The following is an 18,238-nucleotide window of genomic DNA, read 5'->3' as shown; positions in this document are numbered from 1 at the left end:
AGAGGAGATTTAGGGGAGGGTCTGGGTGGGCAATCTGTCCACGGTGGCGGCTCTGGCTCTGGACGTTGTCCCACCCCACCATAGTCAATCCCGCTTCCGTGGCCTCCTCCTAGAGGCCCCCATATTAAACCCCACTTGGAATTAAGGGGCACACCGGATGAGGGGCAGCACCGACTGAGGGGCAGCACCGGACTGAGGGCAGCACCGGCTGAGGGGCAGCACCGGATCTGAGGGGGCAGCTCTGGACTGAGGGGCAGCTCCGGAACTGAGGGGGCAGCTCCGGACTGAGGGGCAGCCTCTTGGCTGGTCATGGCTGGCTGACGGCTTTCTGCTGGCTGACGGCTTTACTGGCTTGGTCATGGCTTTGGCTGACGGCTTGGCTGGTCATGGCTGGCTGGACAGGCTCTGGCTGGGTCATAGGCTGGCGGGCGACTCCTGCTGCTCCTGTCTGGCGAACGGCTTCTACTAGCGGCTCCTGTCTGGCGAGGCTCATCAGGGCTCCTGACCGGACGGACGGCTCTAGCGGCTCAGGAAGACGGCGGCTTTTGAAGGCTTGGACAGACGGGCCAGTTCAGGCGGCTCTGGGGCAGACGGGCAGCGCAGGCGGCGCTTGCAGACAGACAGCTCAGACGGCGTTGGGCAGGGGGTGCATGCAGGCGACGCTGGGCAGACGGGAGGCTAGGCCGCAGATGGCTCTGGGCATGGAGGCAGATCAGGATAGCGCGTGGCAGGACGCAGGACTCTGGGCCGGCGGTGAGGCGACAGTAGGCTGTGTGCATGGTGCGAAGAATGGAGTACCGGGCTAAGGACACGCACCTTAAGGCTAGTGTGGGGGGAGCAGCACAGCGCGCACTAGGACTCTGGAGGACGCACAGAGGCCTTGGTGCGTGGTGCCGGCCACCTGGTGGTACGTGGGCTGGAGACACGCCATTCCACAGGGGCATGCTGGAGAGGGAACCAGGGGCTCTGAGAGACGCACTTGGAAGCCTGGTGCGTGGGTGTTGGCATCTTGGTGAGTACATGGGTGGGGCGGGGAGGGTGGCGGCCGGGATATACATGTGGACCGGTGAGTGGTATGGCTCCCTTGAGCAGCCCGAGGCCTCGCCCCAACCTTCTAACCTGATGAGATGCTCCGCGTAGCCCGACCAGATGCGGGGATGGTGGAATAACCCGCACTGGGCGTAGTGTTGGCACCGGGGACACCATGCGTAAAGGCTGGTTGTGCCATGTATGTCCGGCACCGAGCGCAGACAGAACTGGAGACCCGACCGTGACCGGCTTGCATGGCACCTAGGCTAATGCTCAATCGTAGCCCGGCGATACTGGAGCTAGGAATGTACCGAACCGGGCATGCACACTACAGGAGACACCGTGCGCTCTTCCGCCAATAACGGTGTCATGCCCGTACTCTCGCTCTCCACGGTAAGATCGGAAGTTGCGCAGGTGCTCCTACGTCTGACTTCGCCACAACTAACCTTCTAGCATCACCCCCCCCCCCCCCCAATACATTTTTGGGCTTTGACTTACAGGCTGTCCTATCCCCGGCGTCGTGCGTCCATTGCGGTACCCTGCTACTGCCATGTCGCGGCTCGGAGCTCTCCGTGGGCGGGACCGGCTGCATGCTTCCAGGTGTCATCCGAGTCGGCTGCAGCGCTCAGATACGCCGCCTCTCTCTTGGCTCTCCAGCCGAGTTTGCTGCCCGGTTGTCCAGGGTCCTTCCGGGCTGTCCAGAATTTCCTTTCTCCATGTGCTCCAGAAATGCGCCTGGAGTCGCTGCTGCTGCTTTGTTCCCACGCGCTCTTGTCCTGAGTGGTTGGTGGGTGGATTCTGTAACGTTCGTCTCCTCCTCGTCTGAGAGAAGGAGCATGGAATCGGACCAAAACGCAGCATTGGGTAGAATACATGCTGTTGGTTTATTTTAAAGAAAGACGAAAACGGAAAAAGCACTTAAACAAACTACAAAACAACTAAACGACGTAAACAGACCTGAACATGAGAACTTACAGACAACGAAGAACGCACGAACAGGAACAAACTAACAAACGAAACAGTCCCGTGTGGTACAAACACTGACACAGGAACAAACTCATAAACGAAACAGTCCCGTGTGGCATAAACACTAACACAGGAACAAACTCACAAACGAAACAGTGAGAACAGCCTACCTTAATATGGTTCTCAATCAGAGGAAACGTAAAACACCTGCCCCTGATTGAGAACCATATCAGGCTAATTAACAATGAACCTAAACATAGAAACACATAACATAGAATGCCCACCCCAACTCACGCTCTGACCATACTCAACAAATACAAAAACAAGGGAAAACAGGTCAGGAACGTGACAATAACATAGAGAGGATAAAGAGTGCTGCTTTGCTTCTATAAAATGAATAATATGTGGTATCAAAAGGTCATTTAAAACAAGGTCTAACTAGACTGAGACTAAAACTGTGTTGTGGCTTAAGTAGAAACAATGTGTAAAAATAAGCATGCAACTAATTAAGTAAAAACCAACCTAAATAAATGCTTTGTTTAATAAAGGCTTTAAAATGTTTGCACAAAAGCATTGCCTTGATCTTTGTTGTAGGTAACAATAATATTTTATTTTCTCATCATTCCTTAATTTATCTGCATTTGTCTGGTGTTATTTTGTTGCCCCGGTGGCAATAAAAGGATCTTGTGTCTTACGCCTCGATCACACCGACAGTGTCATTGCGTTTTGGTACACCAGAAGTACATTCATTTCCAATGGAACACTGCATTTGCTTTGCAGCATTGCGTTGCAGTGTGTTCTGTGTGGTGCATACTGTACGTTGGATTTATAGAACGTACAGTATGCATCAAATTGTATGCGTCGATGAGTTGACAGAAATGGTAGCAGAATGTGAATGTTGAACTTTCGTGGTACACATATCCAGATGATGCTGCGTACCATTTTGCGCAATGACGCTGTAGGTGTTATTGACGCGTTATATACTCCTGGGTAGTACTTCCCTCTGGAGGCAGTAACAGCACCTAGGATTAGATATCAATTACGTCATTCTCCTCATTCATCATATTTCCCACTTCTGACATATACACTCACCGGCGAGTTTATTAGGTACACCACCCCGTTCACGAAAATGCATCGCATGACAACGAGTTCAGTTTACTTGAGTGGCCTGCACAGTCCCAGACCTCAACCCAATAGAGCATCTTTCGGATGACATAGAACAGGCTGTTTGCAGCATGAATGTACCACCGTCCAATCTGGACCAACATCCCTGTGGAACATTTCCGACACCTTGTAGAATGCCCCAAATCATTCAGGCTGTTCTGGAGGCAAAGAGGGGTCCGACCCAGTACCAGATGGGTGTATCTAATAAACTGGCCAGTGAGTGTAGGTTTGCGAAGTATGCCCACCTAATGGCCTCCCAGAAGCTCATCGAACCGGCATCCCATAACATGGTACGAGTGACCATAACAAGGGCAGCTGCAAAGAGGAATGAGGTCACACTACTTGAATTTACCTTTGCATTTCCTGGTAATGTTAATCATCAAAGCTACAACTGACGTTAGACAAACACAGAAGGGCTAAATGCCACTTTGACAAGCTTGATGCTACTTGAATCTACTTTAATCCATTAAACCAATCATGATAATGGATCTTTCAGGGTTAGGGAGGGAAGATAAATCATAAACCTACAACAGTGAAAAATTTCTGCCCTCTGGAGGGTTGATCATTTTAGTTCTAATTTTGCATATTCATGCATCATAATACTTTTTTTTTCTTCATAATACTTTTTTCCTGCAGTCCATATACATGTTTTTCCTTTTCATGTTTTTCCTTTTCATGACCCATCTTTCACTGAAGTAGAGTCTAAAGTAGAGGGATCTGGCCCACAGATTCAACATCCACCAGTCGACTGTGAGACGCATCGTGACAACACGGGGCAACTTTCTTTACACAGTTCTTGGGTCAGTGTGTATCTGGATGTCCAAGGAAGCAGTCAAGGCTCACCTGCGAGAGGAATTCAAGGAATACACAGACACACGTGGTGATAGACTGCACAGAGTTGTGTTGCAAAACACAATCTTCTCTCCTGCTTCAGAATGAAGTCCCACTGCACTTTCAAGGCGATGATTGACATGGCACCACATAGTAAAGGGCTGAAACAAAGGTGTTTGCACTGAGGTTCTGTAATTGACAAGGAGATCCTGAAGCAGTCGGGCATCGTGTCTGTGCTGAAAGCAGGGATGTCCATAATCGTGGACGACTGTGTGCCCTGCAAGGTCCTAAGACCGGCTTTCCTCTCAGAGGTTACAGATGCCAGCAGCAGAAGTGAAGGAGACGCAAGCCATTGCTCGGCTAAGGGTCCATGTGGAGCGACTGATTCACAGAGTGAACGAGCGCAAGCTGTTTGACATGGTCATCCCTCTCACCATCATTGGGCGCATCAACCAGCTCTACACCGTTGCCTGCCTCCTCGTCAACTACCGGAATGGGCCCTTGGTCAAAGCACTGGCAAAGGACTAGTGATGCTGTCAATTTCCGTACTATTAGACTGGTAACTGATTGCCCTGTTTTTGCCTCTGCTTCAGTATACAGTGCATTCGGAAAGTATTCAGACCCCTTCACTTACTCAATTTTGCTAAAAAAATTTATGATTTTTATTTCACCTTATTTAACCAGGTAGACTAGTTGAGAACAAGTTCTCATTTACAACTGCAACCTGGCCAAGATAAAGCAAAGCAGTTCGAAACATACAACAACAGAGTTACACATAGAATAAACAAACATACAGTCAATAATACAGTTGAAAAGGTCTATATACAGTGTGTGCAAATGAGGTAAGATAAGGGAGGTGAGGCAATAAATAGGCCATGGTGGCGAAGTAATTACAATATAACAATTAAACAATGGAGTGATAGATGTGCAGAATATGAATGTGCAAGTAGAGATAATGGGGTGGAAAGGAGCAAGATAGGTAGATAAATAAATAAAGTATGGGGATGAGGTAGTTGGATGGGCTATTTACAGATGTGCTATGTAGAGGTGCAGTGATCTGCGAGCTGCTCTGACAGCTGGTGCTTAAAGCTAATGAGGGAGATATGAGTCTCCAGCTTCAGTGATTTTTGCAGTTCGTTCCAGTCAATGGCACCAGAGAACTGGAAGGAAAGGCGGCCAAAGTAGGAATTGGCTTTGGGGGTGACCAGTGAGTTATACCTGCTGGAGCGAGTGCTACGGGTGGATGCTGCTATGGTGACTAGTGAGCTGAGATAAGGTGGGGCTTTACCTAGCAAAGACTTGTAGATGACCTGGAAACAGTAGGTTTGGCGACGAGTATGAAGCGATGGCCAGCCAACGAGAGAGTACAGGTCAGTGGTGGGTAGTATATGGGGCTTTGGTGACAAAACGGATGGCACTGTGATAGACTGCATCCAATTTGTTGAGTAGAGTGTTGGAGGCTATTTTGTAAATGACATCGCCGAAGTCGAGGATCGGTAGGATGGTCAGTTTTACGAGGGTATGTTTGGCAGCATGAGTGAAGGATGCTTTGTTGTGAAATAGGAAGTTGATTCTAGATTTAATTTTGAATTGGAGATGCTCAATGTGAATCTGGAACGAGAGTTTACAGTCTAACCAGACATCTAGGTATTTGCAGTTGTCCAGAGTAGTGATGCTGGATGGGCGGGCAGGTGCGGGCAGCGATCGGTTGAAGAGCATGCATTTAGTTTTACTTGCATTTAAGAGCAGTTGGAGGCCACGGAAGGAGAGTTGTATGGCATTGACGTTTGTCTGGAGGTTAGTTAAGTATCAAAAGAAGGGCCAGAAGTATACATAATTGTGTCGTCTGCGTAGAGGTGGATCAGAGAATCACCAGCAGCAAGGGCGACATCATTGATGTATACAGAGAAGAGAGTCGGCCCGAGAATTGAACCCCGTGGCACTCCCATAGAGAGGTCCGGACAACAGGCCCTCCGATTTGACACACTGAACTCTGTTTGAGAAGTAGTTGGTGAACCAGGCGAGGCAGTCATTTGAGAAACCAAGGCTGTTGAGTCTGCCGATAAGAATGTTGTGATTGACAGAGTCGAAAGCTTTTGCCAGGTCGATGAATATGGCTGCACAGTAATGTCTCTTATCGATGGCGGTTATGATATCGTTTAGGACCTTGAGCTTGGCTGAGGTGCACCTGTGACCAGCACTGAAACCAGATGGCATAGCGGAGAAAGTACGGTGGGATTCGAAATGGTCGGTAATCTGTTTGTTAACCTGGCTTTCGAAGACCTTAGAAAGGCAGGGTAGGACATATACAGTGGGGAGAACAAGTATTTGATACACTGCCAATTTTGCAGGTTTTCCTACTTACAAAGCATGTAGGTCTGTAATTTTTTATCATAGGTACACTTCAACTGTGAGAGACGGCAGATAAGTTATTTTGCCCATCTTAAATTGTGTTTATTGGCCAGTCTGAGTTATGGCTTTTTCTTTGCAACTCTGCCTAGGAGGCCAGCATGTTCCAAGTCTACAGCCTGTGTTTAACAGCTACCTTCAGACCCTCTCTTCAAAATAAATTGCATTATGTTGGCCTGCACTCTACTATTTTGTCCAGTGTTCTCACTAACAAACCAACAAGTTTCCACAAAAAAAATTGATAATTGTATCAACATTGTTGGAGTCGGGATAAAATAGTTAGCACAGTGGTTATCTTTCATAGAAATAATCTATAAATAAGATACAAATTCACAGTACAAAAATGTTTTTAATCTTTTAACATTTGACATAGGAGATCATTAGGCATCTCTGCAAGTAAGAGTAAACAAATAAATGGTCAGCCTTCTTGTTGATTGCTTCCCAAATTTGGCAGTCTCTGTTGATGCCCATGGGGGTAACAGTTGACATTCTGGAGAACATAGTATTCCTCCACAGCAGCAGAATTCATCTCCAGACCTCTCTTCATCTCTGCAGACTGACGAGTTCCCCTGAGGATTCTGTCTTCATGCGAAGTGATGTTGCGAGTTGTTGTAGCAGCAGCCAGCCCGGACTTCACCAATGGCAGAATCCACTAACTGGACCTCAGTGGATATGTCCAATGGAATGACCAAAGGGGCTGTAGCATTGGTAAAGTCCCTGTACACCTCTTCCACATGGAGGACAGAGGTCAGGCAGCTCCCAGGTTACACCTCTATAGAAGGTACTCCTGTGATGGACACAAAAGTAGGGCCTATAACTGACATATCAGGGGAAAAAACTTAGTTTGTACTCCCTAGACACTTGTGTCGATTCAAAAGGATTGGATATGGGTAAAAGCAAGATGGTCATAACTCCATCATCCTTTCACCTATCTCTTTTGGATCTACACAAGTGTCTAGATTGTAGGGACCACTAGGGATTGTTTCTGGATTGGGATAATATCATGTAGCTCTTGTAACAGAGGCATATTGAATACACAATCTAATGAATTTATCACAATCAAACAAATGTATTTATCTGTAAAGCATTTGTCAAAGATTAGCTCAGATTATGATAAATGCTCAACATTTTACCTCACTCCTTCAACCATTATTCTCTCTTTGGGTCTTGCTGATAGGAACACCATCCTGCTAACAGTGCCTGGCTTCACACCCTTGGAATACAAAGGGGCACTTAGATCATCACAATCACATCACCAATTTATATTATTCATATTAGCCTTCAATAACCATCCACACAGCCTTACCATTGTTTTTGGCTTTTGCCACCTCTGCTCACTCTCGGTGCAACTATGGATGGGGGAATGCACCAATCCCAAATTGAGAGTAATGTGTTGACTAGTAGAGCAGTGCAACTGTGTGGTTGCACAAAGTAGTCCCAGCAACACAGGAGCAGTGGCTGTGGGCCAGGATGGCAGGGAGTGAGTCCTTTAACACAATCTGTGAAGATAAAGAACGGATAAAACCACAATTCTCTGCAATAACAGTGCTGTTCAAATGTCAACAAACCAATCCTCAAACTAGTTCTCACCTCAGTGAATTGTTTTGAATATGACTGTTAAACTGTACTATGTTGACTCCACTATCTAATCAATTTCCAAGTAGCCTAAGCATGCAATTATTTTGAGACACTTACGAATACCCAGGAACTTGTTTATAACAACCAGAACAGTAATATTCATCCTACTCTCAAACTGTGTGGACTCTCGGATTTCCTTATTGACCTGTAACAAGTCGCCCCCATGCTGATCTCTCCTGTGACCTGATCTTTATTGAAAACTGAGAAATACAAATAATTAGGACTTATGCTTTTAGAAAAATGACTACATTTCAATATCAAAATTCAGGGGAATTGACCTAATAGCAAATGTTTTAATCCAGCTAGATAACTAAGAATATGATGTAAAGTATAGCTAGCGAGAAATTGCAGTAACACTTAATTTTACGGAGTCCTTATTACATTGTAATTACACTAACAAGCATTATAGTCAATTGTAATGACTCAGTTACGCTATAATAACATGTAACAACGAATAACTGTTAACATGCTTGTTACAAATGGGTAAGTTTCCATTAATTCACCAATTTAGTTTCTTCTCAACTGCATCCAATTCAGTAATAACTATCACAAGGTTGTAATCTGTTGTGGGCAGATGCGTTGGGTGTCCTGAGATTACATAGGCTCGAGTTACCTAGCCGTGAATGCACACTCCTCAAAATATCCCCTCAATCTTGTGCTTGCGCCCCAAAAGTGTACCATCTGGGTTAACTTGGTCGAGTTTACATAAACAGATAGGATATATGTCAACCTTTCTGACTGGGGTCTACCATATAGGTGTCATCCTCAAGTGGGAGGATAAACACACAAGTACACCACAGAGTACATGTAATATCTGCATAAGTACAATGTAATTACTAGGTGTTACACAAGATTAAGCCAGTTAAAATGAAGTATCTTGAGGGATACTTACTTGTAATCAATGTGCACTTATATAGCACATTACACATCCTGATAACCTGACCCAAATTGCAAAGCTTCTGAAGGCACCATCCTATTGAGAAAATAAACACACTAGTACATGTCATATCTGCATACATACATTGTAATTACTAGGTGTTACACAGGACTTAGCTAGTTAAAATGAATTGTATCTTGAGGGATACTTACTTGTAATTATTGTGTACCTACCATCCTGACAATCTAAATCATCAGCTTCTGACAGCGCCATCCATCCAAGTGAGAAAATAATCACACTATTACACCAGAGTACATATCTGTAATTTCGGCATAAGTACAAGGTTGTAACACAGGATTTGCTATTTAAAGTTATGTATAACTTTACAGTTACCTATGAGCAATTTCTACATTAGTAAGTAAGGCGGTAGATAGCCTAGCGGTTAAGAGCATTGGGCCAGCAACCAAAAGGCCGCTGGTTCAAATTCCCAAGCCGGAAAGGTGAACAAATCTGCTGTTCTGCCCTTGAGCAAGACAGTTAACCCCCAACTGCTCCGTGGGTGCTGTGGACATCGATTAAGGGAGCCCCCCGCACCTCTCTGATACGGAAGACACATTTCGGTTGAGCAACTGACTAAGTACCCCCTTTCCCAAGTGAAAATACCTACAATTAAAAGATGAGCTTCTCCTTTAGTGGTACAGGTACCCCAAGGGTATACTTTATTGCAACATGTAAAAAGACCTTACATTTCTTATAAAATTAGAAGGATTTGTGTTAGATTTAATAATTAGATTAAACAAAGATAAAGGCCTACTAGATAACATAAAAATAACTATTCTACTGGTGGTATGTAGTAGCTTGAAAGCTAATTCAGAAAAAACTGATTATTTTTCTTCCCTTATAACATTACAAGTAACGAAGGAAATCAACAACTCTGTCTTCATCTGTTTGGTTTCTCGTAGGCATTTTCCCACCCTGGAGTAAGACCTTGTAGTAATCTTCAGTAGAGAAGAAAATGTAGCTATAACTAGTATAGGGTAATGTAAATCGTCATCATCATGATTTCTATAGTTTAGARCTGCTTTACTAGTTGTGTTATCCAGGTACCAATAATAGTGCTTACTAACATTAATAAATTAGCGTTTAGCTATATTGAAAAGGAACTAATGTTACTCAGTGTGTTGACACAAGCGCTAGCTAGCTAACTACCGTTAACATGCTGGGTGTGTCTCAAATAATACCCTTGTGGTACCGATACCATGAAAACAAGGTTCACAGAAGATTAGACAATCTAACCCAGCTAACATTTGCTAGCTAGTGAATAGCGACCATGGCATAGCTATTTCCTAGCTTTAGGTAGCAACCTAGTCAAGGTTAGAAAACTAGCTAGCTAACGTACTAGCTAATCCAAAAACGAAACAAATTGCATTGAAAGTCTATTGTGTAAACGGTAACTAGCTAGCTAGCCTAGTTGGTAGGCCTAACAAAAACATCAGAGAAGCTAACGTTAGCAAGCTACAGTTAAATAGCGTGCCAACGTTAAGACAATGACTTATCAATGACCCAAGCCCAGCTCCGGTAATCCCTACAATTGTGACACTGAGTTGTCATAATGTTTCAGCAAATGTACATTACACCAGGGGCGTTGGTAGACAAAATATAAGTAACCTAATGTATGTCCCTCTAACTGCTCTGAATGCCTCTGCTGATTCTACAGCTATTGTATGTAGTAATCATGTGCCAATGAACCAGATTTATACTGTTAGCACTGAGGCGGTGTGCCCTAGTAGGAAGTCCACTGTATGCAGCTCACCCTGCACTAACATAAATAACATGAGCATATCTACTTCTGCTAAGCTTCACAGTAACGCAATGAAAACTAGCAAGCATCCCAGAAAAGTGCTCAAAATAGCCCATGTTAATATATGTAGCTTAATGGAATCAATAATTAGTTTGTCAGAATATGGATGTCATCTTTTACTATCTCTGAAACTCACTTAGATAATACCTTTGATACAGTGGTAGCAATACAAGGTTAGAATATTTACAGAAATGCCAATGGTGGAGGTTTTGCTGTTTATATTCAGAACCACATTCCTGTAAAGCCTAGAGAGGATCTCATGTTAAATACTGTTGAAGTAATATGACTACAGGTTCATCTGCCTCACCTAAAGCCCGTTCTTTTGGGAAGCTGCTATAGACCACCAAGTGCTAACAGTCAATATATGGATAAGATGTGTGAAATGCTTGATAATGTATGTGATATCAACAGAGGTATATTTTCTGGGTGATTTAAATATTGACTGGCTTTCATCAAGCTGCCAACTCAAGAAAAAGCTTCAAACTGTAACCAATGCATGCAACCTGGTTCAGGTTATCAGTCAACCTACCAGGGCAGTTACAAACAGCACAGGAATGAAATCATCAACATGTATTGATCATATATTTACTAATGTTGCAGAAATGTTTTTGAAAGCAGTATCCAGATCCATCGGATGTAGTGATCACAATATAGTAGCCATATCTCGGAAAACCAAAGTTCCAAAAGCTGGGCCTAATATAGTCTATAAGAGGTCATACAATAAGTTTTGTGGTGATAACTATGTCATTTATGTAAAGAATATTTGTTGGTCCGTGGTGTGTAATGAGGAGCAAACAGACAATGCACTTGACACCTTTATGAAATTCCTTATTCCAGTTACTAATAAGCATGTGTGAGGGATCCGACTGCGCCCTCTCCTGGAGGTGGGCCGCAGTACAGCCACTACTGATGAGCTCACCTGAGGCCAATTGACWGATTTTATTGTTTGTGCTCTCTTAAGGACCTGACTGAAGGGGCAGAGGGGGGGAGTGTTTATGAGCCGGAGACTTTGCCAAATTCCGGGACAGTAGAATTCCCTGTTATAGGTTCAGCTCAAGTTGTTGGAGTGGCGTTGGGAACTAACTGTTCGTTTTCTTTGGGGGGGGGGGTTGTTTGGATAGCCATTACCCCGGCCTTTGTTTGTACAGTCCCGGGGAGAGTTGAAAGTCATGTCTCTGTGTCTCATTTTGTGCTGTCCCGCCTAGGATTTCGTCAGTGAATAGGTACGGTCTTTCACACATACATCCATTTATGTGGGAAAAGGAATGGCAAGTAAGTCTGGCTGCACACGGCCTTTCACACATACATCCATTTAGAAAATGACTATAAAAACTTTAATCCATGTTGATGAGGAATTAAAAAATGTAATGTTTGAGAGGGATGGGGGAAAAGGAATGGCAAGTAAGTCTGGCTGCACAAGCGATTGGCAAATTGAGAAATCATGTGACTAAACTGAATAAAAAGAAACTACACTATGAAACAAAGATAAATGACAAAGAATGACTAAACCTCAACTAAATCTTGTAATAAATCATGTGGAAAGTTGAGGTGACTAAACTGCTTGGAGTAACCCTGGATTGTAAACTGTCATGGTCAAAATATATTGATACAACAGCAGCTAAGTTGTGGAGAAGTGCAGGGCCTACAGGCCCTAGTTTTGTCGTACCTGGACTACTGTTCAGTTGTGTGGTCAGGTGCCACAAAAAGGGACGTAGGAAAATTGCAATTGGCTCAGAACAGGGCAGCACGGCTGGCCCTTGGATGTACACAGAGAGTTAACATTAAACATATGCATGTCAATCTCTCCTGGCTCAAAGTGGAGGAGAGATTGACTTCATCACTGCTTGTATTTATGAGAGGTATTGACATTTTGAATGCACCAAGCTGTCTGTTTGAACTAATAGCGCACAGCTCGGACACCCATGCATGCACAAGACATGCCACAAGAGGTCTCTTCACAGTCCCTAAAACCAGAACAGARTATGGCAGGCACACAGTACTACATAGAGCCATGGCTACATGGAACTCTATTCCACATCAAGTAACTGATGCAAGCAGTAAAATTAGATAATAGAAAATATATAAAAATACAGCTGATGGAACAACGGGGACTGTGAAGCAACAAACATAGACACATGCATACACACACACACYATAACATACACACTATACACACACGTAARGTTACACATGGATTTTGTATTGTAGATATGTGGTGGAGTTGAGGACTGAGGGCTGTGTTGTGAAATCTGTGAATGTAATGTATTTAAAATTGTATAACTTCCTTAATTTTGCTGGACTCCAGGAAGAGTAGCTGCTGTTATGGCTGCTGTTATGGCAGCAGCTAATGGGGATCCATAGTTGTTGTAACCCTTCCCTTGCAGTCAAATGACCAAATCGCCCTCTTTGACATGGATGGAATGTTAATATATTTCATAATTAATAAAGTTTTTTTTTTTTAACTGCAGAAGATCTTGTTTCTATGTCAAACGGTTTTGTTATATTTCAGTATTCTGTGATGTATATAAAGTGTAATATTGGGATGCAAACTTAAAATTGAATACACTTCAACATATCTGACATGGTACAGGTGTCTTCTTTGTTTAAGCCTTTTACCATGTGTGTGAGGTGGATGCATRTGTTTCATAGTAGATTTGTTTAAGATTACCAAGAAACACTGTGACCCTGGTTTAGCCCACTGCAGTAAAAGGTTAAATTGGATAACCCTTATCAAATGGTTTGTGCAGGCTGAAATGTGCCGGCTGAAATATGGTAGCTAGCTAGTTMAGAATACTCACTCTCATAGTTGTCGACGTAACTCTATGTGCTTTGTAAATCCCTTTTTCTTTTCTCTTTGAAGCAACAACTGAGGCTTGCACAATACAGTGAACATAGTTCACTGTAATAGGGGTGAGGCAATTGGTGTAGAAGACATTTTGTGTTTTGACAGCTGTCAGTACAAAAGATCGAAACAGGCACTACACAGGAAGTTGTTGGGCTGGCGGAGCTTAAAAGCAGAGGTGGGCGTGCATAAACGCAATTAAGTGCCTTACTGTGATTTGAAAACAATTTTAAAATGGTCAAAATTAACAAAAATAGCTTCTTAGCAGAGAGCAATTTCTCAAACAAGAATTTTGCCTGGACTGTCTGGGAGTGGTCCGAGTGTGGAGAGGAAAACTGAAAACTAGATGTTATTGGCAGAGGTTTGGAACTCTCTAACTAATTTACCAAAACTCCAGCCTACCAAAACAGGCTGGAAATTTCAGGCTGTCTTTTCAAACAGCATTATCACAAGTATTCCTACTGGAGCCTGGGGAGGGAGGAGAGGAAGGGAGGGAGGGYAGGGAGAGTCAGTAGTCTCCCCTCCTTTCTTGTCCCCTCTCAGTTAACGTACTGTAGAACTAGGTTAGAGTAAAAGTATTGTGAAAATATTGCTCAGCTAAACTGGTCCCAGATTTGGCTATACAGCACAAACAGATCTAGGACCAGGCTATGGCTGAGCTGCAGTATAGATGGAATATTGCTGTACTTATTACTGAATACTTTATATTGGTTACTAGWAGTTTACAGAGTTCTGGTGGTTATCACAGACAATGGGTTACACACATCATATGAACTCAAATAAATTGGTTGGTACATTTTTTGTTGTTGTATTTGAGTTGAAGTATTAGTTCAATGAAACTACAGTACTGTAAGTATAGTGGAGACAGAGGCCACTTACAGTTGGAGTCCATGAGGTCTTTGCCAGGTCCTGGGGACGTGGGCTGGACACAGTACTGACACAGACAATCTTTGCCATTGAAGGTGACCCTATCCCCAGCAGGAAATGGTCGTCTGTGGGAGAGACAGATAGATGCATGGACTAATGATCAGACACCAGACGGATACAGACAGATGTGTAGCACGGGTCACATTAGGGTACATCAGTTTGGGAATATTCAGTGTATTGATTAACAGTGGATGATGAGGTGAATGTGTGTCAGCGTTGTTGGAGTGAGCCGATTGACCCATTTCAAGACCAACGCCAATCAATGCAGACGAGGATGCAGGCAGGATGATAAGAGTAAAATGAATGTGAACAATAAGAGTAATGAGATGGACAATGAGTAATTCTGCTAGCTCTTGACCAGGGCTCCTTTGAAAAAGAGATTCTTACTTGCAGATGGTGCAGACAAAGCAGGCAGGGTGGTAAGTCTTGCCTAGGGCAGTGACCACCTCTCCCTCCACAAAGTCCCTACAGCCGTTGCAGCGTGTACCGTGCATTCGCTGGTAGTCCAGGGTACACAGGTAGTCTCCATTTTTCATGAAGAAGCCTCCCTGAGCCAAGTCACAGCCACACACTGCAGGGACGCAACAGAAGTCAGTAAGTCATGCTATTCATCTATCCTCCTTGCATCATATATATATATATATATATCTCGTCATCTATATCTATCTATATCGCAGTTGTAAATGAGAACTTGTTCTCAACTGGCCTACCTGGTTAAATAAAGGTGATTTTTTTTTATATCCATCAGATCATCTGTGGTAGAATTACAACATTATGCTAAGCACATTATTTTATATTAGAATGTATTCCTATATTACATTCTTACTGCCTTTTTCTGAGAGGAGCCTCTGAGGTTTAACACTGACAGTCGATGTATGATGGTTTGGTGAAAAGACAACATTCCATTCCATGAGTAGTGTCTGTGAGATGCTGATCTGTGAGGAGGAGAACCCTCCCTCTAGGTTATTAATGAATACTGGACTTCYTCAATTTAAGGGAAGGACCTAGCGTCCCATGTTGCATAAGTATTTTTGGATATACAAGTAGTAAATGACCTAGAGATGGATATTTGGCGCCATGTAAATCCTGCTGTCTGTTGTATGAGCGCACAATGTACCRGTGTATAATTTCACATATGTTCTTTGTTACGAGGACTGAAGAAGACTATAAAGAGTTGTAACCGAACCCTGCTTATTTGGGCTTTAATGGTCACCCAATGGTGTAGAGTTAACGCTCCATTACTGCAGTAATTATTAATAAAGTTTGATGGTTTTGAGGAAATCTGAAAATCCATTTGTTGATCTTCCATGTGTTCGACTGCAGAAATGTCTGTTTGTGTCTCCATTAGATTAGGCTACTGTATGTTACTTTGACAAAGGGTATGACAACAAAACAATCAAAAATGTAAAATGCCAATACCTCTGTGGATATGTAAGGTTAAGTGTTGATTGTATTTCCAGAGACAAGAACAATATCTTRCACCTTCAAATWAATCAAWTATTWAGATGGCCCCTCCTGGAGTCTTCCCCTATGGGATTGCTAGCACTGCTGTATTTTGCACTTGTAAATAATGTATTATTTTTCCACATGTATGTTTTGGGATGTACACTAGTGTCTATTAATAACAAACTGTTGTAGCCCTTTCCTGCAGTCAATGACCAAATACACCCTCTTTTGTTATATATTTTTCATTATTACATAATTAATAAAGCTTTTTTTTTTTAAACAGACAAATCCTGTGTTTCTATGTCAAACTGTTTTGTTATATTTCAGTCTTCTGTGATGTATATAAAGTGTAAAATTGGGATGCTAATAAAAAATGTAATACATTTCAACTCGATATCTGTCAAGGTACAGGTGTGTTCTTTTTTTAAAGCCCATAACCATGTGTGTGAGGTGTATACTTTTGTTTCAAACGTACAGATTTGTAGAAACTCTGTGACCCTGATTTAGTGCACTGCAGTAAAAGGTTATGTGAGATGTAGGCATTGGTCTGATACACATTGTTTGAAGTACAATAGGCCAACATAGCTACTGTAGTAGTTCAAAGCTGTGTGCTGGAAAACCTTGGGGTCCTGGGTGGCGCAGCGGTCAAAAGCATTGCCTGCAATGCAGYGGCACTACTACAGCCAGGCTGTGTCACAACCGATCGGGAGCCCCATAGGGATAGGACGGAGCCCAATTGGCCCATTGAGGATTTGTAGAGATGAGCCAAGGGACCAAATTCAGGGAGAAAATMAGGTTTAAAAAAAATACGCTTGTGGCCATACCACCATGCCTGTTCAGGGTCGGGCCTGGTTAGTACTGGGATAGGAGACCACCTGTGAATACCAGGTGTAGTACACAAAGAAAAAAATATTATTAAAAAGGAAAACCATGGGTGGAGGAGGCATTGTGGTGCTCATGTCAATTTCCTTTCTTTTTTTACCCTGGAAGGTGATTACACAACATTATTATACACCATAACTGCTGGGTGTAGATGACTTCATCCATGTGGAAAACCTTCCATAGCAAAATATAGCTAGCTTCCTTTCCTTGTAGTTTGGCCTAATGGTAAAGACATGTAATTTAACAACATAATCATTTGTCATGATTCGTCCAGTTGTAGCGCGCGATTTTGCGCTATAGCTCAACGCTGCTTTTAGCAGAGTTTTTTAAATGACATTTTCTTAAAAATGTGGAGGGCAGTTGGCCAATAAGGGGCAAAACCATTGTATATCACAATGTTTTCTGAGTACATAACCACAATGGGACAACGGTTGACATCACCCAACCTTATATTGTAATATGCTACACTGAAAGCAAAGTGTAAATAATCTGAATCCAAATATTTCCCATATGAGGAAAGTTAATTCCAGAACGTCAAGGTTCCTTCGCTGACAATTTACAGATATTGCTTATTGTATTTGTAATTGGAGAACTCTAAGTCTGCATTCCAATTGGCCTCCATTACTTATTTAGTGCARTATTTTTGACCAGGTCCCATGTCAATGTAGCTTCATAAACACATCCTCACTCTGAATTTACTTTCACATACAGCTTAGTTACTTTCAACAAAAGTTGGTTACATTCAACTAGTCAATGTTATTCAGGTATTCTACGCAAATGAGTATGGACGCTGATCAATGTCTAAATGTGTTGACCTGATATCTCAGTTGAAACGAACACCGCTTGTTTCCAAAGCTAAGCAGGGTACATAGAGGWAGGTATCTGGATGGTAGACTTGTTCTCACTGAAATACAGTACATTATCGCTCATTATCTCTCACTGTTCAGGCAGAAATCATTGGACTGTGGCATCACATTCTATTTCAATATGCCTCTTTATTTAGGTTGATAGTATGACGTTGTTTCAAACATAGGAGAGAAAAAAGAGGAAACCCACACACTGCTCTTGATAGTATCACTGCTCTTTAATAAGCTTTACGTAAAGCTTTTTCTCATTTTATTAAACTGTTACCATGCACCTACAAAAAAAGATAGCTCAGATGTGCAAAGTGCCTTTTGAAAAATCAACATAGGAACAAGGTCAAATAAAATGCCTACAGTGCCTTGCAAAAGTATTCATCCCCCTTGGCGTTTTTCCTATTTTGTTGTATTTAAATTACAGGTTGTAATACATTTTTATTTGGATTTCATGTAATGGACATACACAAAATAGTCCAAATTGGTGAAGTGAAATGAAGCAAAAAAAT

General features: G+C 42.8%; 1 protein-coding gene and 1 long non-coding RNA gene across 5 annotated transcripts in view; both read right to left on the bottom strand.

The window, feature by feature from the left end:
• Positions 1-6,728: 6,728 nt before the first annotated feature.
• On the bottom strand, positions 6,729-10,738 carry LOC139029227 (uncharacterized). Of its 3 annotated transcripts, none has more exons than XR_011481512.1 (4): positions 8,930-10,738; positions 7,706-7,898; positions 7,533-7,612; positions 6,729-7,186 (listed from the first exon to the last, which is right to left on the bottom strand). It is a non-coding gene; the product is annotated as an uncharacterized lncRNA (long non-coding RNA). The 3 variants fall into 3 exon arrangements; XR_011481511.1 differs by having other exon boundaries at positions 7,738-7,898; XR_011481510.1 differs by having other exon boundaries at positions 7,533-7,898.
• Positions 10,739-14,294: 3,556 nt separating this feature from the next.
• Positions 14,295-18,238, bottom strand: part of LOC111977484 (actin-binding LIM protein 1-like) — a 110,608-nt gene continuing 106,664 nt past the window's right edge. Inside the window, exons 3-4 of one of the 2 annotated variants that reach the window (XM_024006919.2) lie at positions 14,932-15,115; positions 14,295-14,609 (exon numbers count right to left, since the gene is read on the bottom strand). In XM_024006919.2, coding sequence (XP_023862687.1) covers positions 14,393-14,609; positions 14,932-15,115 — 401 coding nt within the window. In that variant the 3' untranslated portion in view covers positions 14,295-14,392. The remainder of the gene's footprint in view (positions 14,610-14,931; positions 15,116-18,238) is intronic. The other variant, XM_024006918.2, reaches the window with a different exon arrangement.

This window comes from Salvelinus sp. IW2-2015, linkage group LG18 (assembly GCF_002910315.2).
Source record: "Salvelinus sp. IW2-2015 linkage group LG18, ASM291031v2, whole genome shotgun sequence".
Lineage (NCBI taxonomy): Eukaryota > Metazoa > Chordata > Actinopteri > Salmoniformes > Salmonidae > Salvelinus > Salvelinus sp. IW2-2015.
Note: the sequence above shows the minus strand (reverse complement) of the source record. Positions and strands in the feature narration are given on the sequence as shown.